The sequence below is a fragment of the Manis pentadactyla genome, chromosome 5 (assembly GCF_030020395.1).
Source record: "Manis pentadactyla isolate mManPen7 chromosome 5, mManPen7.hap1, whole genome shotgun sequence".
NCBI classification, from domain to species: Eukaryota; Metazoa; Chordata; class Mammalia; order Pholidota; family Manidae; genus Manis; species Manis pentadactyla.
Window position 1 is genome coordinate 152,005,549 of NC_080023.1, and position 26,833 is coordinate 152,032,381.

Consider the following 26,833-nt stretch of genomic DNA (forward strand, 5'->3'; position numbering starts at 1 on the left):
TTGATGTTTGACATACATGCAGCTAAGTGTGCAAATCTTAAGTGTGAGACTCAGTGAATTTTTACCCTTGTATTCATCTGTGTGACCACCATTCCAAGCTAGATATACAACACTTCCAGCACCCCCAGAAGTCCTCATTGGGCCCCCTCCCAGTCAATATTCCCCTAAGGTAGTTGCTATTCTGACTTCTATCACCACAGATTCATTTTTCCTGTTTTTGAACTTCAAAGAAATGTGATTTCAATTATTTTCAACAGGCTTTTACATTTACAAGCGTCTTAGTCTTTTTGCTCTAGTTGCTGGGAAGCTTCCACTGGCAGGCCAGTGGAATGAACTTGATTATTAGGCAAAGTGGTTTTGGATTAGTGGCCCCTGAGCTTGGCCCAGCCAAGCTTCTCGGCCAGGGGCATAGCCTCCCTCCTTGGCATGAAGCCCACCCCACCCTCCACTCTCCTTAGGGCTTCGGTGACCCGGCCGGGGAGCACTGGCTGGGCAATGAGGTGGTGCACCAGCTCACCAGCAGGGCAGCCTACTGTCTGCGTGTGGAGCTGCAAGACTGGGAAGGCAACGAGGCCTATGCCCAGTATGAACATTTCCAGCTGGGCAGCGAGGGGCAGCTGTACAGGTGGGCTTGGGGCCCAAGCTGGTGGGTGGGCTGGTGTCCCCAGGCTAGTGACTACAAAGTCTGCACCAAGGGTCAGTCCCTGGGCGTCTCCTGTTCCTACCATCTGCCACCCATTTGGGTGCACGTCATGGGTTCTGGAGGCGGGCTGGTTAGCACTCAACACATCCCAGTCACTGGGTGGAGTGGAATGTCACTGACGCTGCCATCCCAGTAGCTCAGGGGCCTTCCAAGGTTGATCACCCCCAACTCAGTCATTTTACAGAGGCCCAGAATGGGGAGGTGACTTTCCCAGCTTGTTCTGTGCTGTGGGGCAAGGTGGAAAGGTCCCTGATCTGGGAATTGGAGAGCCTGGGCTCATTCTGGCTGTGTTCCAGTTTGCTTTGTGAACTAAGACAAATCAAGGTTCTGGCTTCTCTGTACCTCTGCTTCTTAAGTGCAGAATGCGCTTAAATGTGAGTTTATTATAAAATCATCTAGGTCTCTCCCACTCCCTCAACCTGGTTCTTGGCTCTGTTTAGAAAAAGGAATGAGCATTTGCTGAGCACCTACTATGCTCCAGGCACATTAGTCCATTCAGCCCTTCCCACAACACTCTCAGGTAAGTATTGCTTTACCTGCTTTAGTGATGTGGAAACTGAGGCACAGACAGAGCTCAAGTCTCCTGCCCAGAGTTACTAGTTAGGTAGAGTCTGAATTTGAACTCAGGTTTCCATGCTGCCAAAACTCATGGTGTTTCCATTACATGACATTGCCTCTCTGAGAAACTCAGGATCTTGAAGATATATGCCTGGTTCTGGTTGTCTTTGAACCAGGACAGAATTGAATTCATAGACTCATACTCACAGGGCTGCAAAGCACTGTACATGTCATCTGGTTCTTCACATGTTGCTAGAATCTCCTGCATAGCCACAGTCATCATCCAGCCATACTGGAATGCCTCCACTGATGGGAAGGTCACTTCCTCTCAAGGAATCTCTGATGACTCTCTGTTTCCCTGCACTAATCCCACCTCTGGGGGCTTTTCAATGTTGGGCCCCCACCCCGGTCTCTTCTTCTTAAATGTCCCTGCTTCCTCCAGCTAGGTGGTTCTGACATCCCTCCTTTGGGGACCCACCCCAATCTGACCATATTTCTCCTTAAACTGCAAGGTTCAGAGCTGAATGACACGTCCCCTGGGTCTGGGCTAGACAGGGCTGAGCTGGATGTCCCCCTACTCCTCAAGCAGACCAGTAAGTAGTCACAACACCCTGCTGACTCTTATTTAAGTGACTGCCCACCACTTAAGCCAAGGCTTAAGTCCTGACTCTATCCCTCTCTCCTCGAGTGACCCTTAACAAGTCCCTCCACCTTCTCATCTAGAAAATGGGTGTCCTAGGTATAACTACCATATTCGAAGTATTAATGAAGCTTGAATGAGATACTGCTCATAGATCATTAACACAGTGACTGAAAATGTTCAACAAATAATATTGTTATTGCTGCTCCCAGGGCAGCCTCACACACTTGGCTGGTCTGCTCTGAGTTCACTGCTGTACCCATCCCCAGTGCCTGTACATGGTAAGTGCATTAACAGGAAGTTGGGGGATTTTTCCTACATACCTAGTAGTTAATCCTCATCTCCCTGACCCAATTCTTAGGTAGTAGCTTCTGTGACCCTAAGTCTAGGATCTGCCATCTTTCTTGGGGAAGAAATATTGGGAGAAGTACCTTACTGCACTAAAGAACATAGTGCTTGAGCCAGACTGCCTGGCATGAATCCCAACTCCATCACTTATTGGCTTTGTGACCTTAAATGAGTTCTTAACCTCTCTGAGCCTCAGTTTCCACACTATGAAATATAGTATCTGTGTCATAATTGGGATAATCTTTGCAAAGACACCTAGCGTAAAGTAAACATTAAATAAGTGTTGGAGATATACAGTGTATTCCAAGACAGAAATATACTATTTGTGCATCTCTGTAATTTATGTCCATCTATGCAAACATATTTATGACATTTGAAACCCCTTGCTATGCTCTCATATGTGAATTTGATATGCTGCCTCTGGCTTTTTATCTGAGCCATGGAGCACTTCCTACCCATGGTTCCAAACTATTATTCCCAGGCCTCAAAGGAACAGCTACTTGGCCTTCAGCAGAGCCCTAAATAATAACAGTATATTGAACCCTTGTCCTGCACCAGGAAGGAACAATTGAGGAGAATCAGACCTGGGCCCCATCCCTCAAAGCTGTTCACAGTCCAGTGTGTCATGTGTATCTGGGGGTGAGAATGTCCACAAGCAATCCCACACCCCCGGGGAGACAGGAGATGCCTAAGGGGAAAGTACAGGAGCAAAGAGGTGCTTGAGCACTCAGAGAGGACTCCCCTGGAGGAGGTGATACCTATAAACAGTAGGCATTCTCCAGACAAAGAAAGGATAGGAAGGGCATCTCAGGGAGTGGGGATGTTTTGAAAAGAAGCAGAGAGAGGTGACCACCCAGCTGGCCACAGATACCCCAAAGCTCTTTCAAGGGCTGCTGGGGTCATAAGGAAGAGCCCCCGCTTATTCAGGAAAAGTTTAGGAGACTGAGTAGAGATCCTAGAAAGCACAGAGGGCCCTGGAAGCTGCCAGAGAAAGGCCATAGGGAGAGTGACAGAGCAAATTCTGATCCCTGTACACCCACTGTTCAGAGTCATAGGGAAGCCCAGAGGTGGCAAAGCATGGGCAGTCAACAGCTGCTGCAGGAGCGGTGCCCTTATTTGGCAGACACAATAATGGGGGCCTTCTGGAGCCTGGCTGGGGTGCATGCGTAAGTCTGCAGAGGAAGTGGTGCATGGAAAGGGATGGAGGGAGGCATAGACAAGGCACAGGCACATACAGACACTGGCACTTGCCTCCCAGAGGTGCCACACACCCAGATCTGACTACAAGCGCAAGATGCACATGTAGATACATAAGCAGACACACATGCAAATGTGGAGGGGCTCACCAGACTCCAGAACACATGCTTGGGCCTACAAACACACAGACTCACGGGAGCATTGCAGCACAAACACACACACACACAGACACGTGTGCAAATGGGCCTCACAGAGGCCCTCACAGGTGAACACACACATACAGTCCCAGGCACAAAGCAGATTCCTGAGCACAGCTCAGACCCACCACAGATATTCCAGCACAAACTCAAAACAAACACACACATACTCGCTCAGGAATGTAGAATTGTATCCAAAAGTGCATCTGAACAACAACAGGTCAAAGGGGGTTCCTGGTCCATAACTTGAGGGGCCCCCAGATGTCACAGATCCCATCCCCCAGAAGGGAAGGTAAGAGAGTCAGAGCCTGTGCTGGAGCCTGGGAACAATAGGGTGGGGCAGTGTTGCTGGAGTGACCCCATGAGACCAGCCACTTTGTCCAGCCCTGATTCCACACAGCCTCAGACAGAATGTGACCCCAGACTTCAGCCTGACCCCCAAGCCTGGCCTTGAACTAATGTCACTAAAACCTCAAGGGGAGCCCTCAGTGGCCACAAAGAGAAACAAGGACTGAGCTGTTGGGCCAGCCTTCTTGTCCCCACCCCAGGAAGCCCCAGCCAGGCCTCTGCAGGGGGTTTGCAATGCCAGTCATGTGAGCACAGGGTGGCATGTCTAAAGGGCATGGTTGGGGCTTTGCTGCCGGCCACAGCCGTCTGGACCCTGAGGGCCGTGCCCCTGCCTTACCACAGACAGAAAACTTATGGGTGGAAGGGGCAGAGACCGAGCCAGGACAGATGCCCTGACCCCATGTTCCCTCTGGATCCTGCTGAGGGCATCTCCCAGGTCCTGGCCTGGGGGAACCAGAGCTTCCCCTAGCTCCCCTAGTTGCATCTGGTGTCCATTTGCCTCCACTCACAGGACCTCCTTAATTGCTTCCAAATTGGCTGCCCGCCTCCACTGCCAGTGCAGCCCCGCCCCTGCTACAAGCGCCAAACACCCTCTAGGGCCAGGCTCAGTGGAAGCCTGTGGCAGCTGTGTGCGGAGGGCTGGGAACACAGCCTTGCTGAATAACAAGGACTAACTGGGCTGAGCACTTACCACGCACTGCACTGCTCTGTGCTCATCACGCTGGAGCCATCGAATCAGTTAGTGTTACTAAACTCACCATTTTAACAGATGAAGAAACTGAAGCTGACAGGTGAATCATTTTGCCCAAGGTCATACAGCTGATGAATGGCAAAGCTGGCAATGAATCCAGGCATTCTGCCCCCAAAACTCACAGTCGTAAACATCCCACAGGCTTAAATGTGCCCACCAGGGCCTCACATCCTGGCAGAGAAATATAAACCGTGGCCAGCTAGCTGTAGAAGTGGACGTCACAGGGTGAGGGGGTGCGCTGAGGCACAGATCCATATAGGTTGGTGTGATCAGGGAAGGCTTCCTGGAGGCAGTGGTGGGTGTCAGGATGTGTGATGGGGCTGGGGCTGCAGGATGGTCAGCTAGGATGCAAAATGCACAGAGCTCCCAAGTCAGGCCACACTAGGCTGGGATCTGGTAGTCATCCTCAATTGTTCTGAGACCTCAGGCAGGCTTCTTTGGTTCTTGGGCTCTCTGTTACCTCATCTGTAAAATGGGAATAATAGGGTGTTGTGAGGATTAAACGAGCGAGTTAACCCATATAAAGCACTTTGAACAATGCCTGGCACATAGTAGACGTTCAAAAAAATGTTAGCCATTGTCCTCATTATTATTATTATCATGATCATTCTTAACTGTCCAAGACTCTCGTTCAGTGAGATGAGGGGGGCCTGGCACACACTTGGTGCTCTGTTCCTGGGAGGCAGAGGCAAGGAGGGCAACCCAGGAAGGACAGACCGCCTGACTACAGCTCCCAGAACAGCCTGGGACAAAGCCTCCTGGGAGGCTCTTCCTCAACCAGCCCCATCCTGACTCTGGGCCCCTCTCCTGTCACCACCTCTGGTGGCCTCCAGGCTTTCTCTGAGTGGGTACAGCGGCTCAGCTGGGCGCCAGAGCAGCCTGGTCCTGCAAGGCACCAATTTCAGCACCCGTGATGCAGACAACGACAACTGTCTCTGCAAGTGCGCCCAGATGCTGTCTGGAGGTGGGTGCGGGGCGGGGAGAAGCCCCATCTCCCCACAGGCCCACCTAGCTGGACGCCCCCATTCCCTCCCCTCCCAGGTCCTTGTACAGCCTCGTGCTGTCAGGATGTGGGTGCAGCCGGGGTCTCACCCACTCACTGGCTGGCCTGGCTGTGCTCCATCCATACCTTCTGCCACTGGGTCCTCCAGGTCACCTCCAGGGTCTCACCTCCTCCTAAAACTGGGGCCACCCATTTCCCTTGAGACCAGGCTGGAGAACATTGAGAGTGGGGCCCCAGGAGGCACCTAAGGGAGGCACAAGGCCCCATCAGTCCCCCCCAGACCTGAGAAGTCCCCACGCCCAGGCCAAGCAGGACCAGGATGGGGGAACCAGGACGAGCGCAGAGGGGCAGCTCCCCACAACTGTTGCTTGGGCTGTGTTCCTTGGGGGGACAGAGGTCAGAGAGTGAGAGATGGGGATGAGTGAGGGACAGGAAGAGTGGCAAAGATAGAGATAGAAGAAGACACTTCCTGAGACACAGAGACAGGGACCAATGGAGATGAGAGAGACACCAGGACTGACAGAGACATAGAGCAATGGTGACAGAGAGCTACACGGGGCCAGAAGTATAGAAAGAGAGATGGAGAGAAATGCAGACCACAGAAAGACAGATGGACACAATATGTGAGGCAGGGACCCAGAAAAGCAGGGCAATGGAGGCCAAAGAGAGAGACAGAGACATCAGAGAGAGACACGCAGAGAGACCATCAGAGGGCTGCACTCCAGAGGCCCCAGGCTGAGCAGAGGATCTGAGAGTCTCCCTCCCACCCCCTACCCATCCCCTGCCCCCCACCATCTCTGGAAGTGGCTTCCTGGAGGAGGCAATAGCCCTGATTGGTCTTTGAGGTAAGGGGCAGCCCTCACCCCACTGGCTGGACCCCCACCTTCCCAAAGCGTTTCCCTCCCCTCCACCAGGTTGGTGGTTTGATGCCTGCGGCCTCTCAAACCTCAACGGCATCTACTACCCGGCTCGCCACCACGCGCGCAAGCTCAACGGCATCCGCTGGCACTACTTCCAGGGCCCCAGCTACTCGCTGCGGGCCACTCGCATGATGGTGCGTCCCGTGGGCATCTAACAAGCAGCGGCGCCCGGAGGCTGGACCCACAGGAGGAGCCAGGACTTGGCAGCCTGGACAAGCTGGTCACAGGACACGGGACACAGTGCCAGGGCCCTGTCCTGGACACGCTGGGTCTCCTGAACCAGCCCTCCTCACCCCGGAGGCCAGAAGAGTCAGCTGCCTCCTCCTTCCCCTCAAGTTGTGAAATGGGGGGGCATCTGGTGTCCCTGCCTCTGCAGTATCCCTCTTTCTTCTTTCCTCCTGTCTCCTGCAGGGGTCATGTGCCAGCTTGAGGGTTGCAATACCCTGAATGAGCTACAAACTTGATTTGGCCCCTCAGAGGAATACAGGACTAATGGCAGGATTTCAGGCAGGTGGGAAAGTATTTCAAACAGGCAACTACTCAGATGGGGGCCCAGATTCTGTCCCTTGGTGGGAAGGCCATCTCCTGTTTCATCCTTGAGATGTCTTTGAACTTTCTGTTCAAGGCTGAAGGGGTTGCATCCACCCCATAATGAGCATCATTATATCCACCCAACACCATCCACCCCTCCTAGGCCCCAGCATCTGGAGCTCAGACCTGATCTCTCAAGGGCTCCAGGAGATCTAAGAGGGATTCCTCTGCCCTCAGAATGCCCTAGAATGGTTTCAGAAAAAATAACTCAGGCTCCCCTATAAAAGTAACAATGGTCAAGTGAGAAAGAGGAACACCAGGTTAAATCAATGTCAACAGGCTGTCTTAGCTGCAGGATTTGTCAGAGCCTTAAATGTGGTCCTTGTGAACGCCCATGAAGGAGTTAGAGTGGGCAGCCTTCTCCAAATGTACTCATTTGAAAATGGGCCCCATTTATCCCAGAGCATCTCTTAGGGCTGTGGACGCCCTTGGAAACAGCTGGTCCTCACTGTCATGAGGAGGCCCAGCCCCCACCCCCACCTGCACTCACCACTTCTGGCTACAAGGGCTACAATGATGGCCTCAAACAGCCTCTGGAAACAACTGGAAGGAAACTCTGGGTTAAGGCAGACACACACCATCCCTGAAGAAGGTCTAGGGCTCAGTGTCCTGTCTGTGCTAGCTGGTGTCCTCCCAGGCTCCTTCTGACCCTAGGACACCAGATCTCTACCTGGGGACTGTCCCTCAGCACACCCTGGAACCCCAGCTCACCTGGCCTCTCTGCCAGGACACCAGTTCCCAGGTCCAGATCCTTCCTGCCTCCCAGCTGGAACCCCAGCCCTCCTCCTGCCCCATCCAGCTGTGGCACTGCAGCTGGGCATCCATGGGAGGTGGGAGCGGAGGAGACTGGGCCTCTGCCTGAGTCGGGAGACCAGAGGCTCCTCTGAGCTTCTTTCAGAAGATCAGGTAAGAGAGGAGCCACAGACCCTCTGCCACCCACCCCCATCACGGTATCACCATCCTCGGTCCTGATGAGGCCACCACAGTCCTGTCATCTCTAGCTGACACCTGGGCCAGCCAGGACTGACCAAGCCGGATGCGCCTCTGTCCTGAGATGTCCTCCTGGATGAGGCTGGGGCAGTGGAGGCAGGACACCTTCTCCCAGCCTGCTCTGGCCCGGCCCGGGTCCACCTCAGCCAACCCTCTGAGTAAACCCAGCGCACATCAACGCCGGCCTCCTTCAGGGAAACCAAAGGATGTGGTTGTTAATGGGCATTTCAGGCAGGAAGAGGGGAGGGAGGGAGGGCAGGTTCCTGCCCAAAATGCTCACATGGCCTTACACAGCATTTGCTCCTCAGGCCCTGGTTTAGCACCTACTGTGTGCAGAGTGGTGCTGTGGACAGAACTTTGGAGTAAGAAAGACCCAACCCTGCTCTTGAATTTGAGGCCAGTGGCTCAGCTTCTCAAGGCCTCAATTGTCTTCTCTGGAGAAGTGGAGATGATACTCCCTTCTTGCTGGACTCCCTTCTTGCTGGACTGTGGCAGTGAGACCATGTATGTCAGCCTCTTAACAGAGCCTGGCATGGAGCAGGTGCCTAATAAAATGTTAGTTCCCAAAGAGGTGAGAGGGATGAGGAAATCGACATCCAGTGCATGCCACCCCTTCTCTAGCCCCAGGTAAGGTAAGCATTTATTTTTGTACTACAGTTTGTAGGCTGGCAGTGTGCTGCAGAGGAGAGGAGGGCACAGCTCTGAGCCCTGCAGAAACACCGCTCTGGGTGTGGGGAAGGCCCAAATCTCTTGTCTGCACTTGTTTCCCTTAAAAAGGCCAAGAAGCTGATTTGGGTTACCCTGGGACACCAGTTCTTAAATATCCGTTCTTCCTTCTTGCCTGCCTTCCTCCTCCATGCCAGGACTCTCCAGCACAAGGAATAGAAGCCCTCGCCTAAGGAATGGATTAACTCACATACCAGGAAGTCTTCGGGTGGATTCAGGTGCAGTTAGATCTAAGAGCTCAAACGATGTCCCTCTTCATCTCTCAGCCCTGCATCTGCTGTGCAGACTTGATTCTCAGTCAGGTTCTCTCCTAACAGATGTCTCCAGTAGCCTGGGCTCATGTCCTCCCAGCTCCACACCCCTAAGACAGAAAGCTCCCCTGACCCAGTGATTCCAGCAAAGGCATGATTCTTTCCAGCCAGGACTGGCCCTGTGTCCACCCTGCACCTATCACTGTGATTCTCAGTGACCAGATCTGGTCATAGGGTCATGCTCAGAACCAGGGTCAGGGCCAGTCCCATCCAAGTCATGGATCTAGCAGGGGAACCTGAGGTGCTGTCTCAGGAAGCAGCAGTGCTGGGCAGGCAACAACCAGTGATCACTTTTTCTCTCTCTCTGACTCCCACCTCTCCTCTCTCCATCTCTGCTCCCTCTCCAGCCTTCCTGCCCCAAGGCCTGGCCCCAGCCTCTGGCTCATTGCCAGTTGCCCCAACCTCTCAAGGACACAGCTGTGTCCTGCCCAGAGATGTCCAATCCTGGTTTGCAGTCCTGGCCCTGCCCTGGAGCATAGCCCCTGACACTCTGAGCCTCCATTCCCTGTCTGTGCAATAAGGATGGACCACCTGCTGACTTCTAAAAGCCATTCTGACGGTGACTTTGACTCACAATGGCTGCAGACAAGACCAGATGAAAGGCTCTGGGTAGCATAACAGCCTCCAGTGGGCATAGCTGGTGTGGTCGTGGCCCTGGCCAGGTGTCCTGGAGGACCGCTGCTTATGGGAACTGGCTTCTGGGACACCTGCATCTACAGGTTCCTACAGAAAATCCTGTCACCTCTCCCTGCATCAGACCAGTGTTCTCCCCATGTTAGCAATGAAGAAATAGAGCTCAGAGAGGGAAGGAGTTTAACATGAGGCAGCACAGACAATCACCACATCCAGTGCGCTTGCACCTATGAGCTGCCTCCCTTGTCCAGAGCTCTCTGGAAGCATCTTGGCACCAACCACAAAAAAATGCAGGAGTGGTGTCCCCTTCACTTGTATCATGGGTTGAAGGAGCTTTCTGGAAAGCCCTCCAAGACCATTCTGCCTTTCCCGCTGGCACCTTGTAGATCTTGATGGAGCCAGCCAGGCAGAACACACTGTTCCTGAGATCTCTGCATGTTCCTGGCAAAGACAATTCCCACAGTGGGAAGAGAGTTCTCTGTGCACACTCCAGAAATGATGAGCATGGGCATAGGACAAAGTAGCCCTTGCAGGGGAAAAGGGGCAGCCAGAATTAGGATGGTTTGTCTCAGTAGCTAGAGAATTTGACCCCTTTTTCCAGGTTTTCCTCCCACCCAGTGTCTGTATGGGCCTTTACGTCTCTCATAAAAGATGCTTCAGAAAGCAAACAGTGTTGCCTTGGCAACACCAGCATCAGCAACTTTTGAAGGAACAGCCCTTCTGCAGGATTCTGGTCCAGGCTGTGTCCAACATAAATGTGTTGCTTTCTAGTGTTAGATTAATATGGGATTGCACAGCTGAGGTTCTCAGGGGTCCTGAGGGCAGGGAAATCCAATAACATCCAACACATTCCTGCCCTACCTGAGACCTCTTTGCACTCCCTTTCTACGTATGCACAATGAGGAGACTGGATCCAGTTCACAAGGAAGTCATGCAAGTCAATGTCATGGTGGACATCCAGGCCCAGCACATTCATTCACGTATTTGTTCATCTGCATCCTTTCATTCATGCAAGTCAGCATTAAGGACCTGCCTGGGCCAAGGCCTGGCTGGGTGATGGGGATGGGACAGTGAACAAGACAGACATCTGTGGTCCTATACTCACAGAGCTTAACAGGCTAGAGAGGAGACTGGCCAAAAGCAATTTTTAAAAAATTGAAAAACCAAATTAAGAAACTAATATATTGCAAATGAAGGAAGAAGACATGAGATAGAGAGAAGAGATTACAGAGGGTCCAACAGAGGGTGATCAGGAAAACCCCCTCTGAAGAGGTATACCTAAATTGAGGGCCAATAAGGTGAGAAAGCAGCATCCAGGGAAGAGCTGTGGGAAGAACAGGCCCACTAGATGGAACAGCAAGTGCAAAGGCCCTGAGGTGGTCACTAGGAACTACCAGGAGGCCAATGTAGCTGGAGCACAGCAAACACAGAAGAGTGGTGGGAGAATGTGCCCTCCGAGCACCTACATCAGAGATGGACTCCCCACCCCAATGCCCACCAAGGTCTGGATCCAGGCACCACTCTGTCTGAGCCTCTGTGGAGCTGGGGCAAATTCCTGTCTCTCTCTAGACCTCATTTTCCCAATCTGTAAAATGTAAGAGTGGGATCACTCTGAGAATCATCCAGATCCTGTTATTTGTATAAATCTGGGTCAAGGGACTTGTTGTGTCCACTGCCCAAGCTGGGTGTCATTGTGGGGTTCAGAAGGAGGAAGAGAAATCCTGGGGCCTGCCCTCAGGTTGAGTGGGGAGTTTGAAAGGTCTCCTACAAGAGGCCAGCCAGGAGGAGCTGGTAGGAATACCGGGCATTGAGTACCCCTCCTCACTGCCAGGCCTACCTGCACCATCCTTGAATCCTACTAGGTTCTATCATTACCCCCATTTTATGGATGTGGAAACTGAGGCTCAGAGAAGTAAAGTGCCTTGCCTAAGGTCACACAGTAACAGGATACAGGCTAAGCTGCTGTAGCAAAAAGACCCCAAAACTCAGTAGGTTAAATATTTCTCTTCCATGTAAGTCTGGAGTTGAGCAGTCGATGGCTGGTGGGTGGCTCTGCCATGATTAACAGCAGCTGCCATTTTCCACATTTTCTACGGGCAGCAAGGGGAACAGGACACAGCACTGCTTCCCCTCCAGCACCTGCTCTCTCTCCCTAGCCCCGTCTTCTGCCTAGAAGATCCCAGCAGCATCCCAATAGAGCCCCAGCCCCAGGTCTGCTCCCTTCTGGCCTACAGGCATGTCAGCTCCCAGTACCTTGTACTCAGCCTGCAACCAGGGCTCCTCACCCGCAAGCTCAGCCTTCCCCTAGCTCCACCTCAGCTCTGTTCTTAAACTGGAGTTCAGAGGCTTCGGACCTGAAGCATTCCTTCTGGAGAAGGGTCCCAGAAGCCAGTTGGTTGTTCTGGAAGAACTGCCCATTTTCCACTTGACCTGTATGTCCCTGTGGCACAGAGCACAGGGTCTAGCACGCAGTAGCTGCTCTAAGTAACATGGTGGATTGGTTCAGCCCTCTGGCTCTCCTGAGAGCTGGATCCAAGTCCCACTTCTGCCCATTAAAGGATAATGCTGAAGCCTCCAAAATCCCTGTGAGGGCTCAGAAAATTGTAAGGCCCCTAGGACAGGGCCTGTAGGCAGTCCACTCTCTGTGATGTTATCCCCAGTTATTTCTCTGTGTCGGGCACCACGTGAAGAACTTCCCTGAGGCTATCCATGGAAGCCCTGTAATGGCCCTATGGGGTAAGTACTATTACCATCCCCTTTCAATGGATGGGAAAACTGAGGCCCAGAGAAGTAAAGTCACCTTGCCAAAGTCAGACAGCATGAAGTTATGGAAATGGCTTTGGACCCAAATCACCTGCTCCAGAGCATGCTTCAACTTGATCGTACACTCCCTGGGACCAAGGCTAGAGGAAAATAAATACATAAGCAATTGCCAAGTTCATGCTGGCCAGTACTTGAAACACATAGGCAGATAAATGCCCATGGTCCCCTTTAGACCCTCCTGGGGCAGGGCCAGGACCTTCTTTCCTGTTTCTGACCTCCTGACTGCCCTGCCCTGGCTTCAGAACACCTGGCCACAGGCCTGCCACCCGCAGTCGTCTGAGTGGGACTTAGCTTTCTTCAGTGTCAACCTCTCTGGTCTCCCTGCTGTGAAGCAGGGAGGGGCAGGGACAGGCCACACCTGTTGATTCTAATCTGGGAAGCCTGGAAGCCCCCTGGCTGGCTGAGGTCCCCTCCTTCAGCCTTCACCTGACCTTTGGTGTCTGGGAGAGGTGTCAAGACCACAGTCTGGCTATGGCCACAGATCGGAAGACTGAACCAGTGCCTCCCCTTTCAGGGCCTCACTCTCCTTACCCATAAAATAGGAGTGAGCAGCCCAGCCCTGCTTGCTTCGCAGGCTTGCTGGGAGACTCAAATCAGATGGTCCCTTCCCTCAACAAATAATTATTGAGTACCTACTATGTGCCGGCAAGGTGTTAGGCCATGGGTACTCAGCCATGAACAAGACAGACTGATCCCTGCTTTAGGGTGCTTACTGTCTGAAGTGGGCAGAAGGAGGCAGAAATTCAGTAGGAATTAAACAAAAACTAAAAATACAATGAATATGATGGGGGAATTTGCAATGCTGTTGGAGCAAGGACACCAACCTAGACAGGGAGGGCATCTGTGCAGGATGAGGAGGACATAAGGTGAAGAGGAAAGAGGTTCCAGGAAAAGGGAACAGTACATGCAAAGACCCAGGGGCTGGTCCAAAGTAAAGCTTCAGCGCATTCAGGAAGAAGAAACCAGAGATTTGGTGAAGACCTAAGGTAGGCAGGGCTTTGGGTGCCAGACTGAGAACAGGACACAAGAAGATGCAGTCTAAGCAGCAGGAAGCTAGTGCCATGGGGTAGCCCAGAGCCTGAGGTCTTTCCCATCCTCCCATGTGAGTGTGTGGCCTTGAGTTGCTTCCCCTCTCAGAACCTGGGTGCTCACTCCCTATGAAATAGGGATTGATTCCTATTTTGCCAAGGCATTAGGGAAAATCTCTCTACTGTACATGAGACACCTATCCCGACATGAAAAACCTGCTCCATAAACAATACTACTGTTATTCTAAATATAACAGTATATGGCTTTTCTGGGTTTTCCCATTATTTCCTGTTTCTTGAACATTTGTCACCACAGAAACTTGGTAACAGACATGTGGGAGTGGACCTCAGAGGTTTGAGGGAAAATTTTAAACTGAGAGAAGCCAAGCCATGCATTTGTTTTCTCCTGTCATTTGGGAAAGGACCCCTCATTCCACAGGAGCCTAGTTTGAGAACAGTAACCCAACAGAAAGGTAAAGGAGTTGCTAACAAACCTGGCATGTGTGCAACAGGTTCTGATGACACAACAGAAACCAAGAAATTTAGAATATATTAGCCCCTAACTGGAAACGTCAAGAGGAAAATGGATAAATAATGGAAAACTCATACCATTGAAGGGAGTATTCACAGTGAAGGGACACTAGGACAGCTTTTAGGATGCTAGACTGTTTTTTCCTTGACCTCTGTGAGGGTTACACACACATGTTCAGTTTGTGAGAATTCCTCAAGCTATACCTTTATTTGTGCATTTTTCTCCACATAACTTTCTCCATATGTAGGTAGGGATATTGGGAGGAAAGTTGTACGTGTTACAAATATACTGTAAACACAAAGAAAACTATTTGGGGAAAAATAAGGGTTTAGGGAGGAATTTGACAGGAGCTAAAAAAAATGATATATGCATTTGCCCTTTAACACAGTAATCCTCATTTCTAGGAATCTTGCCCTGAATATACACAATGTATGTGCCATAGTTATTCATTGCAGCTTCATCTGTATCAACAACAGATTGGAACCAACCCAAACAAATAAACCATGGTACATTTATTTTTGCATATCAAACTACCCCAATCTCAGTAGCAAAAAACAACAACTATGTAATTTATTTTGCCCATAGATTCTGTAGGTCAGGAATTCAGACAGCCCATCGTGGGAATGGCATGTCTCTGCTCCGTGAGAGTTGAGTCTCAGCTGGAAGACCCAGATGGATGGAGGTGTCTGGAAGTTGGCTGGGGCTGGGAAATGGCTGGAAGCAGTGGGAATAGAATTGCCTGGAGGCTTTATTTCTTTCACCTGGGCTGGGAGGACTCAAAGGCTGGGCTTGGGTGGGACACCTACACATGCCCTTTCCGTATGGCTTGGGCTTCCTCACAACATGGTGACTGAAAGGCAATAATCTGAGAGCAAGCCTCTCAAACAGGGCGAGCATCATAATTTGCAAGGCTCGGTGCAAAATGAAAATGTGGGGCCCCTTGAGCAAAAAGTAAGGAGAAAAGGAACCAGAGGGAGTACTGAAGTACAAAGCTTTTTCCTTCTGCTACGGTCTCTCTCTCAACTTGTCATGCTGTTTTTATTTACTTCTTCATGTTGTTATAAGTAAAGAAAAGTTAAAATTGGAACTTATTTGCGTGAATTTTCCCATTAATCTTTATACTGTGCAATGACCACTTTAATGTAGAGCATTTAACTCATATGTGGAATCACCAAAATTACATGAGTGGTTCACAACTCATACATGTGTGCGTATTTCATTCTTACCAGGATAATAGAGATAAATTGCTCTTATTTCATTTCTTGACAGCCACATATTCTACCAGCACTCTCTACTTCCTGCTTGCTGATGAGAAAGGACGGCTGAAAGGGCACCCTGTCTTTCCCTTTCCTTCTGTGTCATCACTTTTGGTGTAAGAGGTTGGCTAACAGAAAGGCAACACAAATAAGAAGGATATAAGTTTCCTTGGTTGTCTGTGTTTCTTAGAATACCATTGTCTTTCTTCTGTGACCAAAAGAACTTCTGGATCAAACAGAAATGATGGCCTCCTGGAGTTGTGCCTCTGCCTACTCAATCATAGATATCACATGCTCACCTTGAACTTACTTTGAGTCTTGCTGCTGTCTGTGCTGTGCGGGTTCATCAGAGTTCTGTGCTCATGGGGCATTATAAACACTATGTGAGCGGTGGACACCCAAACTGCATGTATGTCTTCTACTCACATGCATGACCTATTGTCCCCTTGGACTTCACTTCCAATATACAAGTTCAAAGATAAAATTAAGAATTCCAAGATGTAACAGCAGAGTTAAAACAAGAGAGGAGTCCTTCCAAGCATGGGACCCTACATACAGGGAAATGTGTAATGGAAGCTGTGTAGCAGCCATCACAAACACATGTATTAATAGGGTGGCAAGGAAATGGGGCACATGCATCCTTTGCATAGACACATGTGCTATTGCCCTACCAGAGTTCACTTACAAAACACAAGTTCAAAGATGCAATCATTAAGAATTTCAAGACAGCAGAGCATCAAAACAAGTGAAGGACCCTTCTGAATACAAAGCTCTGTGCAACTTAAGGAGTCATATGCCCACGAAGCCAGTCCTGGTTTCAAGCCAAACAGACAGAAACTGCATGGCCTTTTATAACCTAACATGGGAACTCACATTATAAAAGCATCATTTCCACCCTATTCTGCTGGTCAAAGCAGTCACAGAGCCCTGGCCAAGATTCAGGGAGGGGGTGCCACAGACCCCACCTCTCAATGAGAACAGTGTCAAACAATGTACAGCCTTTTAAAAACACACATACACTCCATTTTGGATGGTATGTGCCCAGATAAAGGTCACATTTCCCAGACTCCTTTGATACTAAGGCATGGCATGTGACCAGATTCTGGGCAATGATGTAAGAAGAGATGTCATGTCAGGAAAATGGGAAACTGACCCAAACAGGAGATGGACCACTTTGCCCTCCCCTTTTCCTTTTACCTGAGGCATGCAGGTGTGATGATAGGAGCACCAGCAGCTTGGACCATGAGGTAAGCTTGAGGATCGAAGCCACTAACTGGGCTGGTAAGACAGAACAATAAAAGAAGCCTGGATTTCTTTTGATCGTGGAGCTGCCACCCAGCCCTGGACCACCTTAAACAAGAGAGAAACAAACTTAATCTTATTGAAGCCACTGTTGTTTGAGACTTAAAATCTTAACTGATATATTTTTTCCCAGGGACTTGTGGGAAGATATGAGATCCAAAAAAAGCCCAGAATGCTGCCTGGTGCTAAACCTATTGTGAATCTTTCAAAAAAAAAAAGAAAGGCTTTTTAAAGAAAGGATATTTTCTTTTTAATTACCCATCTGGCTCTGTGCCGCGGCTGGTGTTGATCTTCTCAGAGCTCTAATCAGATCATTCTCATGCTCAAAAACCCCCTCCCAGGGCTGCCCCCTGCCGCCTGACTCCAGAGTAAAGAAGAAAACCCCAGAGTAGGGGCTGACCCCTCCCTCCCTTCCCAGCTTCATCTCCCACGTTGCCTGGAACTGCTGCCCCCATCTTGCTTCCCTGAAGAGTCCGCCGTGCGAGAGCACCAAGGAAAAGGCAGGCATCTAGAGAGGATGTCCGGAGGCTTGAATCAAGCTGATGCCAGTGTCACCGTGAACCGTTCAGCTCCTTGAACCAGTAAAAGTTCTGTTTTTGTCAAGCAACTCTGAGTTGGGTTTCTGTCTCCTATAGCTTAAAGAAGCCCATATGGCACAAAAGCACAGCTCTGAAGGGTTTTGGAAGTCAACGGAGGATGCCCAGGTCTATCCAGGCTTAGCAACTGAGCTATGATATGGTGACAGACACCAGACAACTGTTCTCATCTTTTCTGAAAATCACAGACAAATAACAGCTCCCAGAGCCCTTGCTCTGAGTCAACACCATACTCTGATTGACAGGTGGAAATGTTTATGAATGATGGATGTGTTCATTATCTTGACTACGGCGATGGTTTCATGAGTGTATACATATGTTAAAACTTACCAAGTGGTTCACTTTAAATATGTGCAGTTTATTGCATGTCAGTTTTACTTAAATAAAACTGTTTTTTAAAAATACTAAATTAGACATTAGATAAGATACAAGTAATTATTTTCTCTTTGTGCCTAAAGTTCCTCAGACATAGCATGGACCAGACATAGATATTCCTTATAAACGAGGAAATAGATTTCATTTAATCTTCACAGCTCAGCAAGTAATTGTTCCTGTTCTTTAAAGTGAGATAAAGTGACTTGCCTTGATTTTTCCATTTTGTCTCTGTTTCTTATAAAGCACATCACAAAGTATTAATAATTGATTCTGTGTGGCACAGAGGAGGATTAGCAGATGAGGACCACAAATAATCCACGTGCCACATATGTATTATTTTTATTGACATCACTTAACCTTGGGGAAGAAAACAATTAACCAGACTTGGCATTTTTAGAAAGACATATTGAGGCACACCTGGGAAGCAGAGAGGGAGACAGGAGTTGCTACCAAAGGCACCCATTTGGGAACTCCTGTCCCAGGGGCCGTGTGGTGGGAGGAGCCTTTAGCTCTCTGGCTCAGAAGGCCCACATCCCAACACCCCTCTGGGGACTCCCTCCCTTCAGGCTACAGAATCCAGGACCCCCAGGTAGGTAGGAGGCAGGCTGTATTAGGCTCCTGTGAAATTGTGATTATAGTAAGAAATATACAGATTTGGTCTTCTGTATTCTTCTGTATTTTCTGGCTCACAGCTCCTAAGCCCCTGGAATTTCCTGAGCAATAAGAACAATGAGAGTATCTTTTATCATATTTGGTCTCTTGTCATTGGTTCCTGAAAATGCTGCAGAGCCGTAAAGGAGAAAGGAATATCTTTTTATTCACCTGAGTTTTTGTCAATGAAGCGACTATTGGAAACCCCTAAGGATGGGAGCTGGTTGCCTGGGAACCAACCAGGATTAGACTCTCAGCTTCACCCACACCCACACCCACCCCCGACTCCGGGAAGGGGAGGCAGACTACAGGTTGCATTGATCTCCAGAGGCTGATGATGTAATCAGCCATGCTTATGTAAGGAAGCCTCCATAAAAACCCAAAAGGATGAGGTTTGGAGAGCATCTGCGCTGGTGAACAGAGAGGTGCCGGGAGGGCGGTGCACCCAGAGTGTGCAGGAGATCTGCGCCCCTCCCCCACGCCTTGCCCGGTGCAGTTCTTCCACCGGGCTCGGGAAGCACAGGTGACAACCTGAACTTGAGACTGGTGTCTGAGGGGAGGGAGGGCCGTCTTGTGGGATCTGATGCTGACCCCAGGTAGACAGTGTCTGAGCTGAGTCGTAGGACATATGGCTGGTGTGGCAGACTTGATGGGGGGAAAGCCCGCATGTGTGGCACCAGCCCTGAAGCCGTTTGAGCAGAGACAGGGAGCAGGGGAGCAGCGGAGTGCGGTTTTCCCTTATGGCTCCCCACAGGCAGCCTGGGGCAGCGACGGCAGTCCCAGATATCCTCAGTCCCAAGTCCCCAGGGAAGGGCTCACTGTGGAATCTGTATTCCCTGTTCCCCAGACAACCCTGCACCCAAGCTGTCCCAGGTCCCAGGACTAACTTCAGGCCAGAGGCTGAGCCCTGGGGCTATAGGTGCCCTCCTACCCCTCTCCACAGGTTGCTCCTTCACCCCTGCCTGGGCCTCCATCCTCCCCCAGCCCAGCCCTTCATCCCTCAGGGCCCAAGGGATGTGGGGAGGCTGTTAAACAAAGTGACCCCAGAAGTCAGACAGGATGGACAGGTATTTGTGGTTCCCTTTTCTACACATACATGTTACACACATAGAAACAGACACACACACATCCAGGAGCCTGCTACCCACCTTGGGGTGTTCATGCATATGGATAATACAGAGAACAAGCCCACAGCAGCCCATGGGCTGTAAAACCAGCTGACAGATTTCATAATGCACAACCCCTCACTTTTGTGAGGCCTTAAGCAGACTAGGCACCGTCGCTGGGCCTCATGCCGCCTCTGTAAGAAGCCAGTAATAAGACACGCTCATGGGGTCGCTGGCGTTGGATCAGCGCATGGGGCTCTTCACATGTGCTGTGCCATGGATCCCTGTGGCATCTAGTGGAACCTTTCTCAGAATGGTGTTTTCAAATGCTTGAAATAGAATGCATTGCATTACAAAGGAAACAAATTATATTAAAAACCTGGTCATCAAAATATCTGTGAAGAACACAGTTTTGATATAGAAACATGTATGCTTCTTTTTTAACACTTAAATAAGATCTAGTGGTAGGTCTAGTAAGTACTGAGATTTCAAAGTAATAATGAGTGGTTAACAGTATTTTGAGCTATCCCTAACCACTGTAATGGAACAGGAAAGTAGCTATGGTTTCTAAGTGACCAAGTTCTAGGCATTGCTGCTAGTACTGGGGCTTGTGACTTACATTCGTAATTGAAGGGAAGTGCTGAATTTAATTAAAGGTGAGTGAAGAGAAATTCCATCTCGGCCCCTAGTATTTCCCAGGTTAAGAATCCTTTAATGAATTACATATAAAATGCTTAGAACAGCACCTGGTACATAAAAGTGCTGGATAAATATTATTATTATTGCTATATCTTATTAGTTATATAATCCATTTATGTAAAACTAATACTATAATTATATAGTTAATATATTGTTAATATAATATCTAAATGGAAAAGAAAAACTTCTGGGAGAAGAAAAGTACCTGAAATTGCCTGCCCAGTTTGAGCAGGAATGAGGTTTTTGCTTCAACCTGAGTAATATCTGGAGATCTTTAGAGAGAGGGAATCCCCCCAGCCCCACCAGAGTTGACTTAAACTGAGGAGAGAAGAGCAGGAGTGCCATCCAGGAGCTGGCCCAGGTGGCAGTCAGCCAGCCTGACACTCACAGGCTCCAGCTGATGTTCTGGTGAATGCAAGCACAAAGAACACAAGCGCAGACAAGGCACTCTGTGACGGATGAATCAAGACCGAAACAAGGTCACTCCAAACACAAAGCCTGAACATTTCCAAGCCACAAAAATGACCACGCATCCCCCTGTCTGGCTAATAAAATGACTGCTGCTTCTTTACCACTTACAGCTTTAGCCTGGCTCCAGTCTCCCTTCTCTCTAGGGAAGATTTATCAAGATCCCAACCATATAATTAATTACTCCTGCTTCCTGTCAACACCCAATCTAGAGAAGAATCCCACTTCCTTAAACTCCCCTAAAATCACTCAACACAGCCCAAGTCCTATAATAAGCCTTATCTAATACCCCCTTACTGAGCTAGGGCTCCCCCTGGCATGCATTCGCTCTCGCTGCAATGAGTAACAAACCCAGCTTGTTTACCTACAGTGTGCTCCTGGAGGTCTTGGGCTGGAGGGCATGGACAGAAAATAATTTATTTGTGTACATTTATAAAATGAGATCTCAGCTCCTTAAGTTTATAATGCTCAAACAATTTTTTAAGTGAAACTACAAATTAAATACTAGCACACTATAAAACTAATACTAGTAACTACTATTATTATGTTATTATTAGTCCACCCAGTCAGTTATACATATGTCCCTGCCTCTCTCATTCAGTTCTCACAACCTCCCTGTAAAATGAAATCTGTGTCCATTTAGGATTGGGTTTGATTTCATGTAACAGAAAAATTAAACACAGACTTAAAAAGAAAGTGGCTTGTGTAACCACCCCTCAGTTTACTAGCTGAAACTAACCATTGATTTGCCCAGTACTCTGTGGGTTGGCAGCTTGGACTGGGTTCTGTGGGGATAGCTTGTCTCAGGGTCATCGTCCATCTGCAGTCACTTGTGGTCAAAGGCCTCACTAACATGGCTGTTGTCTGGTTCTAGGCAAGGGTAGGAGGTAACTGAGTCACTTGGCCTCTCATCCTCCAGCGGGCTAGCCCAGGCTTACTCACATGGTGGTCTCAGAGTCCCTACTGCAGCAAGCCCCACACCCAGCCCTTTCCAAGAGTTGGCCTGTTTCCATTGACTGAAGCAAGTCACATGGTCCAGCCCAGATTCTGGGGATGGAGAAGGAGATTCAGGTCTTGATGAGGGAAGCTGCAGAGTCACATTGCAAAGGGGTGAGCTTACAGGAATGAGAGGAATTTGAGACCATTGTTGCAAAATATCTACTTGGATTCACATCAAGAAGCCTGGCGAGCCAACTGAAAGAGCTCCCAATGGCCAAAGGTGGAACAATTTGAGAAAAAAAAAAAGATTATAACTCAAAAACCAAAATAAATATCCATGAGTCCATACTGGAATATAGATATATTCAAATATGGATATTTGAATATCATTCAAATAAATGATTGAATAAATAAGTAGGAAAAATAAATAATGAGGAGAAATAATTCTTCCATGCAGAAGAATTCAAGTAATTTATGTAGATACTCCACCTTTAAGGAGGGAAACATAACTCCCCGCTCCTTAAGTGTGGGCTGCACATAGTGACCTTATTCTGAAGAGCACAGCATGGAAAGAGAAAAAAGAGTAACTTTAGAATGTTGAACCTGATAGTGATCATAGTTCACATCCACACTGGTGAGGCATGTTGACAGTATCTACCTCTGAGTAAACGTGAAGAGGGTGCTACTTTTACGTCTGTAGTTTCCTCCTAAAACACATTACCCTGTTCTAATTATAAGAAAAATCGTATCAGTTACCAATACTTGACCAGTACTCCTTAAACTGTCAAGGTCATAAAAATAAGGAAACTCTGAGAAACTGACATAGCCAAAAGATGGCCAAGAAAACATGACTACTAAATGTAATGTAGTATCCTGGATGGAACCCCAGAACAGAAAACGTATATTTAGGAAAAACTGAGGAAATCTGAATGAAGTGTGGACCTTTTAGTTTATAGTAATACAATGATATGTGTTCATTAAATAGGCCAAGTATATCATACTAATATAAGATGTTAATAATAGGGGAAACTGGGTGTGGGGTATATAGAAACTCTGTATTACCTTTGCAATAATTCTGTAAATTGAAAAAGTTTATTTTTAAAAAGAAGTCTGGAAATATCAATCCAGACTGGAGCTGGTGGTCTCTATGATGTTATCATTGTCTCAGGCTCCTTCTAGTTCATGCAGCTTCATTCTCAAAATCACATCTTGATCCAAGATAGCTGCTGAGGCTCCAGCCATAATGCCTGAGTCCCATATAGGAAAAAAAAGAGAAAGAAGGGCAAATTGGCTTTCCTCCCAGCTACATGAGTGTTTCCTAAGGCTATTTTCCAGAAAATTCACCTAACAACTTCCACTTCTTGGCCACCAATAGCCATGCTGGGAATAGCCATGACAGGTTGGGAATGTAGTCTTTTAGGTGCATACTTTGCAACCAGGAATAAAATTAGGGTTTGATCAACAAAGAAAATGGAGAGGAAGGAATTGCATAGTCAACTGGCAGGCTTTCATATGATATTATAATTCCATTTTGGAAATGAGAAAAACAGGCTCAGAGAGGTTGAGTGACTTGCCCACAGTCTGAAGACTAGGCAAGGAGGAAGATGGATTTGAACTCGGAAATCATGGCTCTTAAGCCTGTGGCCCTGACTACTAAGGATACTGCCCTGGCATCACTAACATTACTTTAGTGACATGGATGATGTTGCTTCACTAGACCTGAATTGCCACTAGCAGTGTGAATGGGGGACAATCAACCATGCTGTTTCTTCCGAGTTTGTCACATAGGTCAACCCAAGTCCGAGCACGAACTTTATTTTCCCTCGACTCAGCTCTATGTTCACAGTAAAACTTCCTTCCCAGCCTCTACTCCTGCATGATTTGGGCTTCACTTACCAGGAATTCATCTGTACACATCAAGGCACCCTCTGCCCTTTCCTCATCACCCAGAGCTGGATACAGTGGTAAAGCATAGTGGTCAAGACCACAGTTCCTGGAGTCAGCCTGGGTTCAAACCTTGGCTACAGCCCTTACTCACTGTGTGACCTTATTGCAAGTTAGTTAACCTCTCTGTGCCTCAACATCCTGAGCCATGAAATGAGGATGTTAACAGTCCCTATCGTATAGGGAGGGTTGTTATGATGGCGAAATGAATAATACTTGATGTTGGCAAAGCACAGTGCCTGGCCCATGTAAATGCTATTTTCAATAAATGCTGTTCTTTGGTGCCAGTGTCATTCCAAGACCAAATAAATCTCAAGCAGGGCTCACTTATAGTCATGCAGATGATTCATGATACATCCGAGGTACTTTTTTAGGGTTATCATCAAAACGAAAGCAAAAAATTTAAAAATCCTTATGGCGAACTCATTTACCACCATCCCCAGTACATCCCCAGATATCACCTTGGGAAACACTGATTTGGAGCAAAAGGCACAGGCATTTCAAATGTGACTCAGACCCCAGTCTGCCATGAATTTGTGGTGTGACCTTGGACAAGTCCCTGACATTCTCTGGGCTCAGTTTGCTCAGCCCCTGAGTGGGATATTAATACTGTTGCCAGGCCAAATGTGACAATTGGTTGGGAAAGGAATTTGTAATCTGTGACTTGCTTGGGGACCCAAGCTTGATATGGGGGAAACAGGTTCTGCTACTAACTAGAGACATGCTCCCAACTCCAGGAATTGCCCCTGTTTAGGGCCAGGATTAGGGGGACTCGGCAGCCCTCCAGGATCTGTCTTAAACCTGCTGTGTGGCTTTATGTAAAGTCCCTCCTCTCTGTGGTCCTCAGTCTCCCCATCTGCTCATTGAGGACCCCCTGGTTCCATCCCAGTGGACCACACAGAGAGGCTAAGTCTTTGCCTAAGGTCACATTGCCAGTAAGTCACGGAGAATCGAACTTTTAAGTCCAGTGCTCTTTCTGCACAGAAACACCCCACAGTTGCCTGCACGGACCAGAGGGGCCACTGCTCCATCCCACAGTCTGCCCTCAACCCCCAACAGTGCTCTGTTCCCCCAGTCACATCAGCCAAGGGGAGGTGGATGGCAAACACTAGAAAGTGACTAACCAAGGAGCCCAAGGGGGATTTATGGGAAGGGATTCCCAGGATGGGGGAAGACAGACTCCAGCATGAATACTCCTCAGAGACACCTGGAGGCTCAGTGGCAGAGCCTATGGCTGTGCTCTCTAGACAACTGGCCAGGAATGCATCTCCAGCCAGTCTCTGCCTGTGTGCCCTCCATTCAAGTTTCGAATTCCCAGAAGAGACTTTGCCGGCCTAGCCTGCATTCAGGTGTCTGTCACCACCAGAGAAATCAGCTATGCTCAGAGGACAGCATGCATAATTCAGACGTGGCTGGTGGGGATACCATAATGATAGAAACACACATTCCCACCCCAGCCATTTGCACAAAGCTATTGCCATCCCCTTACAGGCAGTTCCATAAACAGAACAGAAAGAAATGCATATTTTTGTTTCCTAAAACCTTCCTGTGGACTTACTATTTATAAACAGTGACACTTGGGGCGTGGCTCTAGATAGGCGCAGAGCCAGAAGGTTGGAGGTAAAGAACTAATTTGTTTCCCAGAAATGCTGGCTCTGGCCCATCCCACAAACATGTATCTCCAAGTAAACCAAACTTCGCTCCCTTGGAAGTTCTGTCCTGCTGCCTCTTCCAGCAGCTACATTCTAGGTCATACCCTCAGAATGATAATGTCAGTCATAAAATCAGCTGGCATTTTTTTTTGAGGCATTCAACTAGCTACCTGACCTGCATCTCTCATGTAACGGTATTATTAATAGTCCCATTTTACAGGTGAGAAAACTGGAGTTCAGGGAGCTTAAGTGACTTAGCCAAGGTCACACAGCTAGCAAGAAGCCAGAATTTGATCCCTAAAATGGCCAACTACAAGGGCCCTAAGACATATCTAGGGCACAAGATCATCTAGCAGATGGGGAAACTGAGGCCCACATGAAGGAAACAGTTGGGGAAATGCACTTGTACTTTTACAGAGCTCCCACCAAAAATTTCATGTGCCTTAGCCCATTGACCATCTGGAGGAAAGCATGCCTGCTCCTTTTTCACAGATGTGGGTGCTGCAGCTCAGCAGAGGGGCATCCCTTAACCAGGGTCCTACAACAGGTGAGTACATCTGAGATCCCATCCAGGGTCCCTTTGACCTATGCCTGCACTTTGTCCCTCTCCTCTGAAGTCCCAGATTCGGGCCTGGCTCCTGCACCCGGGGGCTCTGCTCTGCTGTGGGGCGAGGGCTCTACTCCTACGCACCTGGCCCGGCCCGGGGAGAGCCTGCCTGAGCTTGCTGCCCTGGGAGCTGACGGTATTCAGTAGGTGGCCAGAGGCCCCAACAGAGGAGGAGCTGGCAGAGGGGCTGGTACTGCAGCCTCCCGGGAGACGAGAAGCTGGGCCTCGCAGGACTTCTAGGGCTGGGACAGCTTCTGCCTGACATTGCCTCCCTGCGGGAACCAGGGTTCAAGTCCTGCCAGCTCTCTGGGACACAGTTTCCCCATCTGTGCATGAAGAGGTTGGACTCAATGGCTGCTAAGAATCCTGTTAGCTCTGACATTGTAGGATTCTAGGATGCCTGTATTAGTCATCTATTGCTGAGCAAAAGTTTATTACAACTTTGTGACTGAAAACAATAATCTGCCGGTTTCTATCGGTCAGCAGTCAGGGCACGGCATAGCTGGGTTCTCTGCTCTGGGTCTCAGCAGGCTGAGATGGAGCTGTCAGCTGCACTGTGTTCCTTTGTGGTGGCTCAGGGTCATTCCGGTGGTCAGCAAAGTTCAGTTCTGGTGGTTTCTGGTCTGAGTTGCACATCTCCTTGATGGCTGCTGGCTGGGGGTCAGTCTCAACCCCTGCAGGCTACCTCAGGTTCGAGTCATCTTCATGTCCCTGTTTCCCTCTCCTCCCACATCCAGTCCTTGCCTGTTGGCTCCACCTGCAGAGTAGATCCAGAATCTGACACCCCACAGCCTCCACCCCTCCATCCTGGTCCAGCTCCTTCATCTCCCACCAGGACTGTGGCAGCAGCCTCCTCGCTGGCTTCCCTGCTTCCTCCCTCGCTGCCCTGCTTGGCAGCCTTGAGGGAAGAGGGGTCTGATCCTGTCCCACCTCTGCCCA

General features: G+C 49.1%; 1 protein-coding gene across 3 annotated transcripts in view; it reads left to right on the forward strand.

The window, feature by feature from the left end:
- The window catches only part of ANGPT4 (angiopoietin 4), a 50,712-nt gene extending 35,213 nt beyond the window's left edge, over positions 1–15,499 (forward strand). For 2 of the 3 annotated variants that reach the window (XM_036924810.2, XM_036924809.2), the window contains 3 exons: positions 459–625; positions 5,576–5,706; positions 6,660–15,499. In XM_036924810.2, coding sequence (XP_036780705.2) covers positions 459–625; positions 5,576–5,706; positions 6,660–6,820 — 459 coding nt within the window. In that variant the 3' untranslated portion in view covers positions 6,821–15,499. Of the gene's footprint in view, positions 1–458; positions 1,224–2,113; positions 2,222–5,575; positions 5,707–6,659 lie in introns of those variants that run through there. The other variant, XR_008997915.1, reaches the window with a different exon arrangement.
- The last annotated feature ends 11,334 nt before the right edge of the window (positions 15,500–26,833 follow it).